We start from the raw sequence: 15,974 nt of genomic DNA, 5'->3' as shown, positions 1-15,974 counted from the left end.
TTTGAGTGCCTTTGCTGACAACCAAAGAAAGTGAAAAATAAAACTTTTATTCATATGTACCACTGAGACTTTGGCATTATTATAGCAGCATAATTTAAGACAACTGACAGTTTGTCAGCCTCATTGTGTTGCTATGAACATTTAGTGAAAGAATTCATGTAAAGTGCTTAGTAAATATGCAATGTTAGCTATTCTAATAATTATTTCACTTAAAAACATTTAAAGCAACAAAAATATGCTATGTTGATGGAGAACAGCCATAAAACCTTTCTTCTGGGCTCAATACATTTCAGTATGTAAGGTGGTTAAGAGTTTGGGCTTTGGGGCCAGACTGCTTAGGCTAAATTCCTGTTTCTACCTCTAACTAAATATGATATGACACAAGTCTTTTCACATTTTGTCAATTTTCTCATCTGAAAAAAACAGAAATTATAATAGTAACTACCTCACAGGGCTGTTACAAGAACTAAATGAGGAATCTGTGTAAAGTACATACAATATAAGGCAAATACTTTAATATTCAAGAAATTATTTTTGGTGAATTATAAAAAACTTGAGTTCCTAGGGACAACAGGGACACTTTACCTATTTGCCCTTTTAAAGAGGTTTAGAAATGTGTGAGGATTAGAACTGAATCTGACCAACACAGAACTTAAGCTTTAGAGCCCCGAGTTCTAGATAAGACAGACTCTGGGCCTAAAGAGTGTAAAATTCGATTTTATAATAGAAAAAGGAGTTTCATGGCTTGAACATAAAGCAAGCAACAGAGCACATTGAAATTTTGATCCTATTTTCCATGATTCTTTGTGAAAACTTGATCTTTTAAAATTTTTTCTTTAAGTAGATACATCTCAAAGAAGTGTAATGTAAACCAATCCTTATAAAACAAAACACTAGGGGTAGATAGTGAAGGTCATTCCCTAAGATAGGTATTGACCACACAGGGTCGCTTGGATAATAAGCACCCATGTGAAGAATAGACTTGCTCGAAAGGAGCAAAAAATAAACTTACCTTCTAGTGCTCTGGGATCATTTTTAAAAACTTGTTGTCTGGTCCTGTGCAATGTTCTAAAGAGCTGTAAAACCTGTAAAGAAAATCAGAATTCAGACCTCGAAAGAAAAAATTTCCCATTTTACATAACTACAAGGATTACAGAGGATTTTGTTTGTTTCTTAAGACTATTGTTCAAAATAGCTGGTGAAAACCAGGGTTGGCCAAAATAACTTGATTATTTATCTTTAAGAAAAATAGCTCTATGTATTTACAAAAATAATACAAAATTATCTTAAACAAAACAATACAAGGATGGTTTAAAAGTTAATGATTCCTAGTGATCAGTTTGCTAAAGTAACCAACTTTACTAGTCTGGCATTTTTTTTCTCATTTTTCTTAAATACTGAGACCTTCATCTGCTCTTAAAGTTATACACACATACACACTAACTCATGAATAGATTACATCTTAAAAGAGCCCAGAAGAAAGATGTTTCAGATAATTTTGGGCAAGTTTAATTGTGATTTCTTGAAAAAGAAGTGACATGGTGACATTTTTGAATACTCTAAGATTATGCTTGAAAAAAAAAAGATGAGAGAAAAGAACCTGGCATTTTGGTAGAAGACATATTGTAAAGAGGTTTTAGTGATAGGCTGATGCCACTTCACACTTCTGAAGTCCAAAAAGGTAGGTATTCAGTATTGTTCCTCCAATACTGCTCTTTCTCCTGTCTTCCCAGTTTCACCTATGAAAAACAATCGATTTCTGAAGCCAGAAATCCCTAAGTCATTCTATAAATCCACTTTACTTTTCATGTAGAAACTGTAGGAATGGCTCTCTAATCTTCTGTATGTTCTTCATCACCCAAAATTCAGGCCTTTTCCTATCTCTTGCTTAGACTACTTACAAAGATTTGTTACTCTGCCACCATTTCCCCTTTCTCCTGGTCCATTCACCAGAAAATAATATCTGCCCTTTACTGAGTGTATCCTGTGTGCTAGGCACTCTTTTAAGTATTTTACATATATTAGAAAACCTGTAACATCAAAAGCAGACAACAAAACAGAAATAGGAAAAAGGGAGAAGACATAAAAATAAATCAAACTGACCAGCCACAATAAACTTCCTCAGAAATATAAGTTATTGCAAACATGGAATAACAACAAAAAGAAGTTACAGTAAAATTTAAAAGGAACATTTGAAAGATGCCCCAAAGCTCCTGAATATCAAATGAGTGATAGCAAAGATACGTTGAGAAAAACTGCCCACAAAGTACAATAAAAATTCAGATAGAAATTGAGGGGAGAAAGGATAAGAAAACTGAAAGAGTACTCCAGATGGCCCAATAGTTACCTGCACAGGATCTCCAAGAGAGAACAGAGAAAACAGACTCCGCCAAGTGCCCAACACAAAACCCATGCCACAGTATATTATAATGTAAGTTCAGCATAATGCTAAGCAGGAAAAATCTTGGAGGGAGAAAACAGTTCATGTATAAAGGACAGAAAATCAGAATGGTATCTCACTTATAAACAGAATCACCATAAGAAGACATCTTTTAAGTTTTCAAAAAAAAAAAAAAAAAAGGTCCAGCTTAGAACACCATACAAAGCCAAACTATCACCTAACTACAAGGACAAATAGACATTTTCACAAATGCAGTCTCTTATCTGCCATACACCTTTTCTTGGAAAGCTATAGAAGACTATGCTCCACCAAAACAAGGGGATAAACCACAAAAGAAAAAAACATGGGAAGGAGGGAGACAGGTGATCCAATATGAAAGAGGCAGAGATGATGATGAAGGACAAATTCAGGTCAGCATCTGTGCAGCCAGCATAGAAAGCAACTAGTCTGGAATACAGCAGAAGGCTAAACTGCTCCAGAAAAGATGCTGCTATGGAAAACATAAAACTGATAGACCCCAGTTTTGCTCAGAGTTTGGGAAAAGATATGTAGGAAAGTGATAATAAAAATAAGGCCGTTATTAACTTCTAGAAAAACCAAGAAAGCAACATAATCATATATTTACATGAGAGGGCTCAGCTGTGGACAAGTTTTCTATAGCCATGATAATATCAAAGATGAAAACTGATTCACCAAAGTTTGTACATTAAGAGAAGCAGGGCATTAGAAGATGAGTCCTCAACTTTCACAGTTAAAAGTCAATAAGGAAAGGGGGAGAGGCAGTATAAGGGAATTAAGAGGTACAAACTATCAGGCATAAAATAAGCTACAAGGATATGTATTATACAACAATATAGCCAATATTTTACAATAACTATAAGTGGAGTATAATCTTTAATAATTGTGAATCACTATATTGTACACCTGTAACTTATATAACATTGTACAAATACACTTTAAAAAAAAAAAAAGACAGTCAATACCATGTATTGGCAAGGATGTGGAAAACCTGAAACTCTTAAATATTGTTGGTGGGAACATAAAACAGTGCATCTGCATTGGAAAACAGTTTAGCAGTTGCTGAAAAAGTTAAACAAAGAGTTATCATATGACCCAGAAGTTCCAGGCCTAGGTATATAACCAAGAGAAATGAAAACATATGTTCACACAAAAACTTGTACATGAATGTTCACAGTAGCATTATATATAATAGTCACAAAGTAGAAATAACCCAAATGTCTGCCACCTCATGAATGGATAAATAAAATGGTACATCCAGGTTGTTATGGCTTGAAATATGTCCCTGACAAAAAGACATGTTGAAGTCCTAATCCTCCATACATGTAAATGTGACCTTATTTTGGAAATAGGGTCCTCGCAGATACAACCAAGTTAAGGTGAATCATTAGAGCAGTCCCTAATCCAATATGACTGGTGTCCTTAAAAGAAGAGGAAAATGCCATGTGAAGAAAGAGACACACAGGGGAAAGACCACAGGTGAAGACGGAGACAGGGACTGGAGTGATACAACAGCAAGGCAAGGAACACTAAGGTTTGTTTGATGGCCACCATCAGAAGCTAGGAAGAAGTCAAGATTCTACCGAGAGTTTTAGAGGGAGCATGGCTCTGCTGTCACCTTGATTTCAGACTTCTAGCCTCCAGAATTGTGAGACAATAAACTTGTTGTTTTAAGCCACCCAATTTCTGGTGATTTGTTAGAGCAGCCATAGGAAACCAACACCGATTTTACTACTGGGAAGTGAGGTCCTGCTGTAACAAATACCTAAAAATGTGGAAGTGGCTATGGAATTGAGTAATGTGTAGAGATCAGAAGAATGTTGAGGTGTTTGACCTCAGTGAAAGCTGAGATTGTCTTAAAAATATCGTTGGTAGAAATAGAGGCTTTGAAGGTGGCAGAACACCATAGAAACCAGGGAGTTTAGTATTACAAGAGTGGTGAAGGACAGGCTGCATGGAAGAAAGTGAGAAGTCAGTCAGTCTAACCGTTTTACATGGTATTTAGGGAAGAAAGGAAAGTGATTCCAGTAGTACAACAACCAGTAACCTTACTTTAAGGATAGTGTAAGAAAAAGAAAATGTCATCATTACTGCCTTCGAACTTTTATTAAAAAGTAGAAAACTAGATCACAGACTATCTTCTCTTCCTCATTTACTTACACTGATTGGACAAATTCAGGCAATGTATAAGGAAATGTAAATTCTTTACAGTCATATCAGTTTGAATCTGACATTACCACTTATGGTAAGCTTAGACAAATTCCTTAGCCTTTTTGCCTCAATTTTCCTGAAAAATGAACTAAGTTGGAGGGTGGATGATATAATATCTGTACTAGGATTCACTTTAGATAGTGATTACTCACCTCTCTCTTCTAAGTCTGGGTAATATGCCCCTCCTGAGTACATTCACAGCAGTGGGCACTTAGTACAGTTTTTGTTAATTAAAGGCTTACTTGCTATTGTCCCCTACTTCCTCAAAGGCTTCTCAGTCACCTTTGTATCTTCCACACTTAGCACAGGTGTCTTCTACACATGGTAGTTCTAAACGTTGTGTTTTTGAAATGAATCCTATTTAATTTCATTCGTATTCAAGTTTTCCAAGCAACTTTCCACTTTAAGTACTGTCCATATGTTATTTCCTCTTTACAGAATATTCTTTTCTCTCTTCTAGCTAATCTTTAATCACACTTCCGGTCTCAACTTAACTTACACTTCTATGAGAAAATTTTTGCCTCCCTCCAGATAGGCTAAATCCATTATATGCTCACAAAATACACTATATTTTCAACTCAATTCAATTTAGCATTTACTAAACTTGTAATTAAGTTATCGTTTAAAATCCCCCTACCTACTAGACTTCAAGAAGGTAAAGGTGGTCTCTTTTTTTGTTACATCCACTATGCTCAGAAAGTACAGGTTAAACGCTGGCTGTTATGTGCTACTGATAGCTATTATGGACACACAATAAGTTTTTGGAATGAATAACGCATTACAATTCTGTTTCTATTGGCGCCGTGACTATTAAAATGTGCTAAGCACACCCAGTTCAGTAGTACCACTAAGTACTGCTTGGTGGTTTCCTATTATTGACCAATCTTATGCATTGCTTTGCCTCACTGTATTGCAGCAGGCCATGTCCCTTTTCCCATGCCAATGTTCTACTCAGTGACAAGGACAAGTCTCAATCGGCCATATTGGTATTTAACGTTAGGGATGGCTGGTCCCAGAGAATTGTACACTGAACATGAACGCACATCAGTTTGACAAGAAATGAATGCTGGGCCAAGTTCTAAGGGATCTGATTCCGACCCCGGCAGGGCCATCACTTCCCAAGCTGGTCAGAGCACTCAGGTCTCACGAATCTCTGCTCTGTCTCGCCAGCGTCACTTTTGGCAAGTGATTTGCCGGGACTCAGTTTCCTTGGTTCCCAGACGTCTGCGCACCTTCTGGCTATCTGAAGAAACCTTTCACCCCATCGGATGGCTGCAGCGCAGGGCTGCCTTGGTGTCTCGTACACTTTCCAAGGATGTGAAACGGGTCCCTCACGCAAACACGCGGTGTGGAGAGGGAACGGGGTCAGAACTCAAGTCGCAGGCTTGCATCGCGGGTAAACACGGATAAACGCAGTAGACTATGTAGGAGGAGCCCGGTGCGGCCCTCCCTCCTCCGCACCTACATAAACCCCCTACTGCCCTTCGGGGTCAGTCACGGGCTTCTCAGGTGTAACGGCCACACCCTCCGTAGAGGGACCTGAACCCCAGCTCCAGAGACTCCAGACTCCGTTCGCAAGGCCGCGCTCTTACCCTCCCCGTTTACTTTGCACCCAACCCCTCCCGGGGCCCTGTCACCTTGGCCGCCTGACCCATGGCTCTCCTCACCGCTGCGGCTACCTCTCCAGTGGTCGAGTCGCCCCGCTTCTCGACAACCAATCACCGCCTGGCGTGGACGGTCCAACCCCTTCCGTCGCCACAGTCCTATCGCACCACAACCAATCACTACGCAGCACCTCCTTCGTAGCCCCGCCTTCCGTGAAGGGACAGGCGAGAGGAGTTGCTAAGCCGGTGCCCTCTGGGAAAATCGCGAGAAGCCATCAAGATCAATTACAGGAGAGTAAACGAACGGAAATCACCTGGACGCCATGTTAGTTAGGGGCACAGTCACTTCCGGCCATATCCGAGGCAACCTCTGGTGGCGGAGTGTGGCTTGACATTTAATGTGTGGATTCCCTACCTTTATGCCATTACCTCCTATTTGGGGCTTGGGGTTATCTATTAAGGAACCATTATTTTAACGTTTCCCAGTTGCAAATGTGTCACTGCAAAAGTGCATAAATAAGGACCAAGCCCTGACAGCTACAGCAGGCACTGATTGGAACGTTGACTCCCCAAAGCGCTCATCTTACATTATCGCACTTCATTCCGCCAGAAGGTGAGGTTGAGTTACTTGCTAAAGACCACAAGGCTAGCAAATGGAGGTCTGGGATACAAGTCCCTCTGACTGACCTGAAAGCTTATTTAGTCTTACCCTCTACATATCGTGCCTACTCAACTTGCCTAACTCCTTGGTTTTGCTAGTCAAGATGTTGTAAATGGATAGTTTATTAGCAGCACCTAGATTATAAACAATCATAAAGCATTTAAGTACATTTAATTTATGATTTTGCAAGCATCCAGAAAAATCTCAGCCTTGCCCATTTCATAATCACCTTTTTCCTTTCCGTACCCCCACAGGTTAACTTTTAGGGAAAATTGACTTTTTTTCAGGTTAACTTTTAGGTAAAATTGACTTTTTATTAGGGATGAAAGAGTTGAACTAATGGATCTCTAAGACCCTTTTCCTTCCCTGTGATTTATGTCACTTTAAAGAATATTGCAAGGTAACAATTGACTTTTTAAAAATTAAAATGCATTAGATTTGTGAAACTTTAATATGAGCAATTAATTAATTATCGAATGCTGTCTTTTATCCAGGAAACAATAAATTAGATGATCTTGTGACACTGCATTGTAGTGCCTTCTGATTGCTAATGAATGATTCAAAGATTTATTTTCAGTTTCAGTTTAGAATCATAGCCCAATTTCCTGAACACATAATTTATTGTTATAATTTCTGGGTGACCAGAGTCCTGTATTCGGTTAACCAAAAATATTTATCTGACAATATTGGAAAGTATCGTTTCCATGGTGCCCAAATCAGTTCAGTCCTGATACTTTGCTACTCTTAATCGGTATGGTTCCTTAAGCTGTTCCATAAATGAGGTGACTCTTTTGGTTGTTCTGGGTATGTGTCCTGGTTTGCTGGCATCTCAAAGTGTGGGAGCCAGAACTGAACAGGAATTTCAACATGTTCATCATGTAAGGTCATGGAGCTATCTGGTAGACAGAATTATGACCTCCAAAAGATATCCCTATATAAATCCTAAGAACTTCTGAATATATTATTACCATATATGACAAAAGGGACTTTGCGGGTATGATTAAATTAAGGATTTTAAGACAGGGAGATTATCTTGGGTTGTCTGATGGACCCAGTGTAATCACAAGGATCCTTGTAAGTGGAAGAAGGAAGCAGAGTCAGGGAGAGGTTTGCATATGCTCCTCAGCTGGGGGCTTTGAAAGTGGAGGAAGGGGCCACAAGCCAAGGGACACAGGTAGCCTCTAGAAGTTGGAAAAGGAAAGGGTACCATTTTCCCTAAGAGCCTCTGGAGGGAATGCAGCCCTGCTGACATCATGATTTCAGCCCAGTGAAACCCAGTTTGGACTTCTGACTTCCAGAATGCCATTTGCTTGTGGCCCTTTACATCTTCAAAGCCAAGAGTGGAGCATCTTCCATCTTTGACTTTCACCCCTGCTTTCATCATCACATCTCCTTGTCTTGAGTTTCATTCTGCTATTTCCCTCTTTCATTTAAAGGAGCCCCTGTGATTATATTGGGCCCACCTGAATAATTGAGGCATCTCCCCACCTGAAGACCTTTAACTTAATCATATCTGCACAAGTCCCAGGGATTAGGTCATGGGAATCTTCTGCCTACCATACCCAGTTTGGGTGAAGCTGGTCAATAAGGATGAAAGGGAAGGAAATGAAGGAGGAGATGCATCCATGGGTTTGATCACTTAAGAACCCTATAAGCTTAGGTCAGTATTTTATGTTTAATTCTGTGATGCAATCAAAGCCTTATTAGAAGGAGAGTGACAACATGACTTAAATTTTATAAAAATCATTTTGGGTGCTATATGGTGAGTTGATTATAGTGGCAGCAGATATGCAAACTAGGAGGTTCTTGAAGTACTCCAAGTGAGATAAGATAGTGACTTGGATTCGGATGGTAGAGTAGAGAAGTTGAGAAATGATTTGATTCATATGAGCTGAAAATCCACAGAGAAGAGTTTAGGATAATTTCAAGGCTTTTGACTTGAGCAATTTGATGGATGATATTATAGTAGATCTAGACTGCTGAAAGAAGAGGCTTTTTGATTGTTGTGGAGGGAGTAAAAATAAATTTGAAATGCCTACTGGAGGTGGTGAATAGGCAGAAATATATGCCATACACCAATCTGGAATTAAGGGGAGAAGTAGTTCAGGAGATAAACACTAGAGAGTTACTGCTCTGTAGATGATAAAGCCTCTGACTGAGTATATATAAAGATGCCTATATTATTTATTACCCAAACCAGTACAGATTCAATTTTTAATTTTGACAATTTCAGTCTTACAGAAAAGTTGCAAGAATAGTAGAATTTGTATATGGCTTTCACTCATTTTCCCCTAATGTTAACATTTTACAACAATTGTTTTATCCTTTTCTCTACTTATCTGTATGTTAATATTTAAGCATCTCTTTACTGTTTGAAAGTGAGGTGCAGACATGACACCCTTACACTCCTAAATACATCAGTGGGTTTTTCCCCCTACAAAGACATTCTCTTACATTAGTGGTTCTCAAAGTATAGTTCCTGTGTAGCAGCAACTGCATCACCTGGAAACTGCTAGAAATGTAAATTATAGGGCTCCAACCAAGATCAACTGATTTTGATAATTTTCCTGTGGTTAGGTGGGGAAATTAACATGACTTTCAAAACTATCTTCTAATTTGTAGGCATTATTTAGATTTCACCAGTTGTCCCAGGAATGCCTTTGATACCAAATGGGCCACTTTTACGATTAAAGGGGGCCGCTATTAATAATTTCGCCAAAATAAAGTGGTAAAGATATAATTTTTCACAATAAGTACACCTGGAGGTTAAGTGTTAGCTAGAGAAGAGAGCCAAGAATGGAATCCATTAAAAGGTATTGAACAGAAGTCTCACTGTGAAGGAGAAATAGTACCCATAGAGGTAAGAGTGAAGACTATTTCTGAAGAGGGAATGGTTGACAATGGCAAACGATGCCAAGAGGTCAAGTATGATGAGAACTGGAGTTACTTACAGGATTTTCTAAGTGGAGGTCCTTAGTGACCATGACATGAGGTAAATGGTTTCAACAAAGACAGATAAAGTGGGCACAATATACAGAAAACTCTTAAGATGAAACAAGGACATGGAGGGGGACCTGGGGTTAAGAAAGGTTTTGTTCCTTTAAGGTGGGGCATCTTACATTATGTTGATCACTGCTAGAAAAAAATTATTTGCAGAGCAGTCAGGGGAGGTTTACAAACTACTCTCAGAAAGTCTAACTGATTTGGGGGTGGCCAAGTTCATGGGGAGTTTTTACATGCTCCCCAAGTGATTTTAACGTGCTGTCAAGATTGAGAACCAATGCTAGAGGGAGAAGAAAGGTTGATGGGGGAGGGCTTAGTTGTTGCAGCCAAGACCTAAGTAGCCGAGAAATGAAGTTATCATGGTGTCTCTGGCAGCAAAAATGGCCAGCACTGCCTGGATTATCAAATCTTTTCAGTTACAGTTCCAAGTTTCCTACAAGCGTGCATAAGAAAAGCGTATAGCAGTAACTCCACGCCACCAGAGACAAGAACGGAAGAACGAAAAACGACCTCGGTGCGGCTCCCAAGGGCCTCGGATCTAGAGCCTCCATTCAGCTGGGTCACGCCGGGTGGTTCCCGCAGAGGTCCAGCGCCCAGCCGCACCACTGCCGCACATCAGCGCACGTCGCTAGTGCGCACGCGCAAGGGCAGCTGGGGCGCGCGAGCGGCGGTCCCCGCGCAGGCTTGGCCGCGCGCTCCCGCCCTCTGCCTGCTCCCCCGGCTCCTCCCTCCTGCCGAGCTTCTCCCCGGGGCTGGCCGCACGGGAGAGAGGCCGCGATGGCAGATGAGATCGCCAAGGCTCAGGCCGCCCGGCCTGGTGGCGACACGATCTTCGGGAAGATCATTCGCAAGGAAATCCCAGCCAAAATCATTTTTGAGGATGACCAGGTGGGCACAGGGCGCCGCCCCCCTCGTGGGCTGAGGCGGGGCAGCCGCCCGTGGACGCGTGGGTTTCCCGCGGAAGGAAGGGAAAGGAAGGGTCGGGGGGCGCCGCGGAGGAGGGAAGGCAACCGGTCGCCTCGCGCGGTCTCTGCCGCGGGCCCCCAGCCAGCGGGCAGGGCCGGGGCCGCTCCGAGGCGGCCTGCCGGCGCGTGCCGGCGCTCCGGTTACGCGTTATCAGCCCCGGGCGCGGGCCAGGCCGCCGGGCGCTCCCGGGCCCGCATTGCGGGGTCTGGGCTCGTGGTTGGGCGCGCCGGGTCCTTGGCGTGGGCGCCCGCCGCCTCCCCGGCTGCCCCGGACCTCGCCCGTGTCAGGAATCGCACAATCTCGCCAGCGCTCTGCCTGACAGGGAGAAACCCGATCGCGCCCTGACTCGGGCCCAATCTCCGCGATCTCCCGCGCACAGCCGGCCTGCCCGGCGCTCCCCTGCGCCTCTCCGCGCCGCATTGCGCTAGAGAGCCAGGGGCGCACGGCCTGGGGACGGCGCGGGGCGCAGACGCGCTGGGCGGGCGGAACACCTCCACCAGGGCCGGCCCCAACACCTCCACCAGGGCCGGCCCCCCAACGCCACCCTCCAAACGCCACCTCGGGCCGCGCGGACTGAGATGAGAGTGGGCCTGCTTCTGGGATTTGCTTTCCTTTGGTCCCTCCCGGGAAAAATGGTTGCTTTTATATTTTACAGGATACAATTTTATTATGCCAAGGGATTAAGAATGTAGTTTCTGTTGACTTCATTGTAGGTGAAACTCTGTTTTTGAAAGGCCGAGTTGATCTGACTTTGAGACATCTTGTATAAAATATTTAGTGGGCGGTTATATTTTTGGGTTTGGATCTCAGATAAAGCTGGATACGAAGGCTAGCTGCATTAGATGTTTTGTAAACTTAATAAATTAGCTTTATGAAATATAGACTATAAGGAAACATTTTATGCTACTAGTAGCATTCTTAGATTCAAAATAATAATTCCTTTAACTGAATTTAAATCTTTGTCAGGGAAGTTCTTTTGCTTTAGAAAATGCGTATTTCTTTAAAAATATTTTCAGTTGCTTTTAATCAGTGATCGTTTAAACATTGACTTTTGAACCACCTAAGTCCCAACTGTATTAACAGCATGAAGCAATCTATGATACAGCATTTTGCACAGAGTGCCACGCAAAATTACTCCTGAGACAGTTAAGCGGGGATAGATAGGTTCTATTAAGCAGCTTCCACCTTCACTAGAGAACAAGAGATTGAAAACCATTCAAGCGGTATGTAATCTAAATGTTACTTAGCTCTTCATTTCTACAAAAGAGAACAAGTATATTTCTTAAATAGCGGAGTAAACTGGGGAAAAAATCGGTGTTAGTCCAATATCAGGCAAATTTGTAATTAAATTGATCACTGCCATAAAGGAAAGAACCCAGGAAATTGCACAGCCAGGGCTCCTGCCCTAGGGAAGGTGGGGACTCGAATCAAAAGATTTCCTTTAGAAATGATATATACACTGGCAACTGAGGAATGAATAGTAGTTTTAAGTTACACAGAAGATGGGGTCGGGGGAGAGCAGTTCATTGCAGCAGAGGGAGAAGCAGTTGAAAAGCCCTGAGGGTAGAGAGACAGACGTGTGACTTGAGCAGGAAGAGCTGTGTGAGATCAGACTGGCAAGGTAGACAAGGATTAGCATGATAATTCTACTCATCTTTTTGAGCTTGGTTGAAATGTTACTACCTCAGAGTCTTTGATCACCCAGTCTCATCAGGTTTTTCTTTGATAATCATTTACTGCACACTTTACTTTTCCTTTGTAACATGTAGGATCTTTGGTTAATTATACTTTTATTTGTATAAAGCGAGTCTTCCCATTAGACTGTAAGTTCCATGAAAAGGAGTAGAGGACCACATTCTGATTTCCTAGCATTTATTACACTGTTTCCCATGGGGTTAGTGTGAAAGAATGATAAATTTAGCCTGTAAGATTACATATAAAGTGCTTGATTTTTTTCCCCCTCCTTTTCCCTAGTGTCTTGCTTTCCATGACATTTCCCCTCAAGCACCAACACATTTTCTGGTGATACCCAAGAAACATATAGCTCAGATTTCTGTAGCAGAAGATGATGATGAAAGCGTAAGTACATTTATTACCATTTATTTTCTTGCTTTTTTAACTGGGAGACTAAGTTTTGACCCTAAAGTGACGTCACATTTTCATTTTCCTAAGGGCATTACTGAGGAAAACCAAAATCATTAGTGCTTCAAAGCAATGTATAAATAATGCGATATTTTTAGTGAACTATAGTTGACATATAACATTATATTAGGTTTAGATATACAGCATAATGACTCGATGCATGTGTATATTACAAAATTATCATTACGGTAAGTCTTGTTTAAATCCTCACCAAAAGATCTTAAATAAGAGTTTTAAGCAAGGATTAGTTGGCGAGACTCATTTTTTACCTCAAGTAAGAAGTATATCATACAGAAGAGGGTTCATTGGCTCTTCTATTAATGCTGTTAAAGGAAAAAAAGTTGATTTTGCCAGGAGGCACAGGCCTCAATTAAAATTTTTGCCTAACGCTCTTTGTGGTAGATTGTATAATTGTTTGTATATACTCACTATTCTGTTTAGGAGTGTGTTATACTTCTGGCCTTCAGGTCATATGACTTAATTTGGCCAATGAGTATAGGCAGAAGTGAAATGACTTTTGAATAGAAACTTTTAAGAGCTAGCACCTGCTTTGCCATGTGCTCTCTTCCCTCTGCCACTGAGATCATACCGATACTATTCCATCAACCTAGGTTTCAAAGTGAAAAAGATGTGGAATATAGAGCCTCGTCAACTTGTGAAGAACATACTGTGAACACAAGAAATGTTTTTGTTGTAAACCAGATTTGGGGGTGGTTTGCTACCACAGCATGAACACATCTATCCTGACTGATACACTGCCCCATAACAAGAAAGCAAGGTGTCTGATTTTATTAGGAAGACTTAAATACCACTTGGAATAGGATTTAAAAATTGTTTTAATTGAGCAGAGTTAAACCTCTGATTTGCTTATTGAAATTAGTAATTAATAAATACCTAATCTTACTGGGTTTTTAATTGTAGATTATATTACACTAGGATTAAAATATTTGTTTTATGTATTTCCAGATATTTACCCAAAGCCTGTTTCATGTTGGCAGTTTTTTAATTTAGTATTTCAACTTAGTAGTTTGTTATATGATGGCAAGAAGTTGTAAATTGCCTGTGTTTAAGAAACTTTTTTTTCCCCCCAGCTTCTTGGACATCTAATGATTGTTGGCAAGAAGTGTGCTGCTGATCTGGGCCTGAAGAAGGGTTATCGCATGGTGGTGAATGAAGGTTCAGATGGGGGACAGTCTGTCTATCATGTTCATCTCCATGTTCTTGGAGGTCGTCAGATGAACTGGCCTCCTGGTTAAGCATGCTTAGGGATAATTTTCTCTTTTCTAGGCAGTGATCAGGTTCGCAAGTTCCAATATGCTAAACAGTTCACTTACTTGTGCCTGTCTATGGAGAGATTGCAGAAATTTAAAAAAAAAAAAACCTATACATAATAAAAGACATTGTTTCATGGTCTGAATTCTGTATTTGACTTATTTTTAAAAATACATTTGTTGGAATGTATGAAGGTGGAGCTTGTAATTTGGAAGGTTTTTGGTTTTCTCCCCAGGGAGGACTCAACATATGTACATGGCTATATTGGTGTGACTGGTCTTTAAAGACAAATTTACAAATTTGGTAAGTTTAGCTTTAGCTTTAAAATACCCTTTTAGGGTAAAAATATTAATCCAGGAGATTTTCTAATCTAGTCCTCTTATTTTCTAAGAACAAAGGAGTAGGTGATGTGATTGATACAGAAAAGTTAAGTTTTGGGTCTAGAAACAATGCTTTTTGTCCAGCTGACATGTTTCCCCTGGTCTGTTGGAGTAATTTGGAAGGGATGAAAGTAGATTTGTCACAGAATCTTTGATGACCATGTGAAGCTATTAACAATGGTAGCAAAACTATTTTTAAATTGTGCATGACTCCGGCTACGTTCAGTTAGGAGGGGGAATCTCAGGGTCTGAGTTCTCCTTATGAAGACTGACCACCAGGTTTTTTTGGTCTTGTCATGCACCCCAGCCTTTCTAAGGTTATGCAGGGCAAATAGTTTGGCTTTGCTTTCCTTCATGTAGGCACTTTCCAGCTTCTAAAACTGATTTAATACTTCTTGTCTGCTTTTTCTCTTCTCTCATCCTCTCTGTGCTTTTGGGTTCTTTCCATTTTTAATCTTTAAGACCACTTTAGTAGATTGACACATTTTATTGCAAGTTGTTTTTCTAAATTTTAAACTTTGTTAGTGATTTAAAAAAATTTTGCAGTGGTGGATTAGGGAAATTGGTTGTATATGTCTTACAAGTAATTTTTTCTGTCATTTTTTTACTTTGTTCATGGTGTTTAAGATATTTGTATAGTTAATATATCAGTTTTTTAATTCAAAATTTAAAAAGCTTTTCCCCCCTCCTGTGGGAGGATTTATAAAAAATTGTTTTTTCCCCTAATACTTTATGGCTTTATGTATTTTTATGACTTTTTTTTTAATGGGGGAAGGTCTAGGGAGGAGTTTTGGAGGGATCTGTGCCACTGTAAAGAATGTAATAATGACAGAAGCATATGTACTATGTATAACAGGGTTGAGCCTGCATATTCGGGCGTATTAACTTACCCATTGATTTCCTCAAACTAGTGCTAATCAATCAGGTAGACAACTGCTAAGTTGTCTTTTTGGTTGTGTCGGGACCTTTCTGTCTAAAATGGTTCTGAGACTCAATTTCCCGTGTGTGCAGGGGAGTGAGTTTCCCACAAAGCACCAGGTAATTCTCCAGATAACAGCTAGAAGTTAAGCTCAATTCTAACACTACCCAGAGATGGCATCAAATTCCACAGGTTAAGGGTTGAGTCCTACAAGATTCCCATCCCCCGATCCCTCCAACTTCAGAGGCCATTCACAAGCTTGGGTTGCTGCCTGTGCTGCTGAATGACTGGCTGGAAATCACAGGTTCCCAAGACTCCCCTCATTAACTTGATAAATTTGCTAGAGAGCCTCACAGACTCAGATAAATGTTTTACTTACTAGATCACTAATTTATTA

At 40.6% G+C, this 15,974-nt stretch overlaps 2 protein-coding genes across 7 annotated transcripts in view; one reads left to right on the top strand and one right to left on the bottom strand.

Moving 5' to 3' along the window:
• The window catches only part of LYRM7 (LYR motif containing 7), a 153,502-nt gene extending 147,133 nt beyond the window's left edge, over positions 1-6,369 (bottom strand). For all 6 annotated transcript variants that reach the window (XM_064483821.1, XM_064483816.1, XM_064483822.1 and 3 more), the window contains exons 1-2: positions 6,268-6,369; positions 1,013-1,085 (exon numbers count right to left, since the gene is read on the bottom strand). In XM_064483821.1, coding sequence (XP_064339891.1) covers positions 1,013-1,085; positions 6,268-6,285 — 91 coding nt within the window. In that variant the 5' untranslated portion in view covers positions 6,286-6,369. The remainder of the gene's footprint in view (positions 1-1,012; positions 1,086-6,267) is intronic.
• A 4,238-nt stretch (positions 6,370-10,607) lies between these two features.
• On the top strand, positions 10,608-14,423 carry HINT1 (histidine triad nucleotide binding protein 1). Its single transcript, XM_010981111.3, has 3 exons — positions 10,608-10,786; positions 12,839-12,943; positions 14,098-14,423. The coding sequence occupies exons 1-3, from the start codon at positions 10,676-10,678 to the stop codon at positions 14,260-14,262; spliced, it is 381 nt and encodes a 126-aa protein (XP_010979413.2). The 5' UTR covers positions 10,608-10,675; the 3' UTR covers positions 14,263-14,423.
• Positions 14,424-15,974: the final 1,551 nt, after the last annotated feature.

This window comes from Camelus dromedarius, chromosome 3 (genome assembly GCF_036321535.1).
Source record: "Camelus dromedarius isolate mCamDro1 chromosome 3, mCamDro1.pat, whole genome shotgun sequence".
NCBI classification, from domain to species: domain Eukaryota; kingdom Metazoa; phylum Chordata; class Mammalia; order Artiodactyla; family Camelidae; genus Camelus; species Camelus dromedarius.
This window is presented reverse-complemented; position numbering and strand designations above follow the sequence as displayed.

Coding starts and splice junctions, on each gene's coding strand:
- HINT1 (XM_010981111.3), top strand. CDS start 10,676: ATGGCAGATGAGATCGCCAAGGCTCAGGCCGCCCGGCCTGGTGGCGAC. Junction 10,787..12,838: donor TCATTTTTGAGGATGACCAG/GTGGGCACAGGG, acceptor CCTTTTCCCTAG/TGTCTTGCTTTCCATGACAT. Junction 12,944..14,097: donor CAGAAGATGATGATGAAAGC/GTAAGTACATTT, acceptor TTTTCCCCCCAG/CTTCTTGGACATCTAATGAT.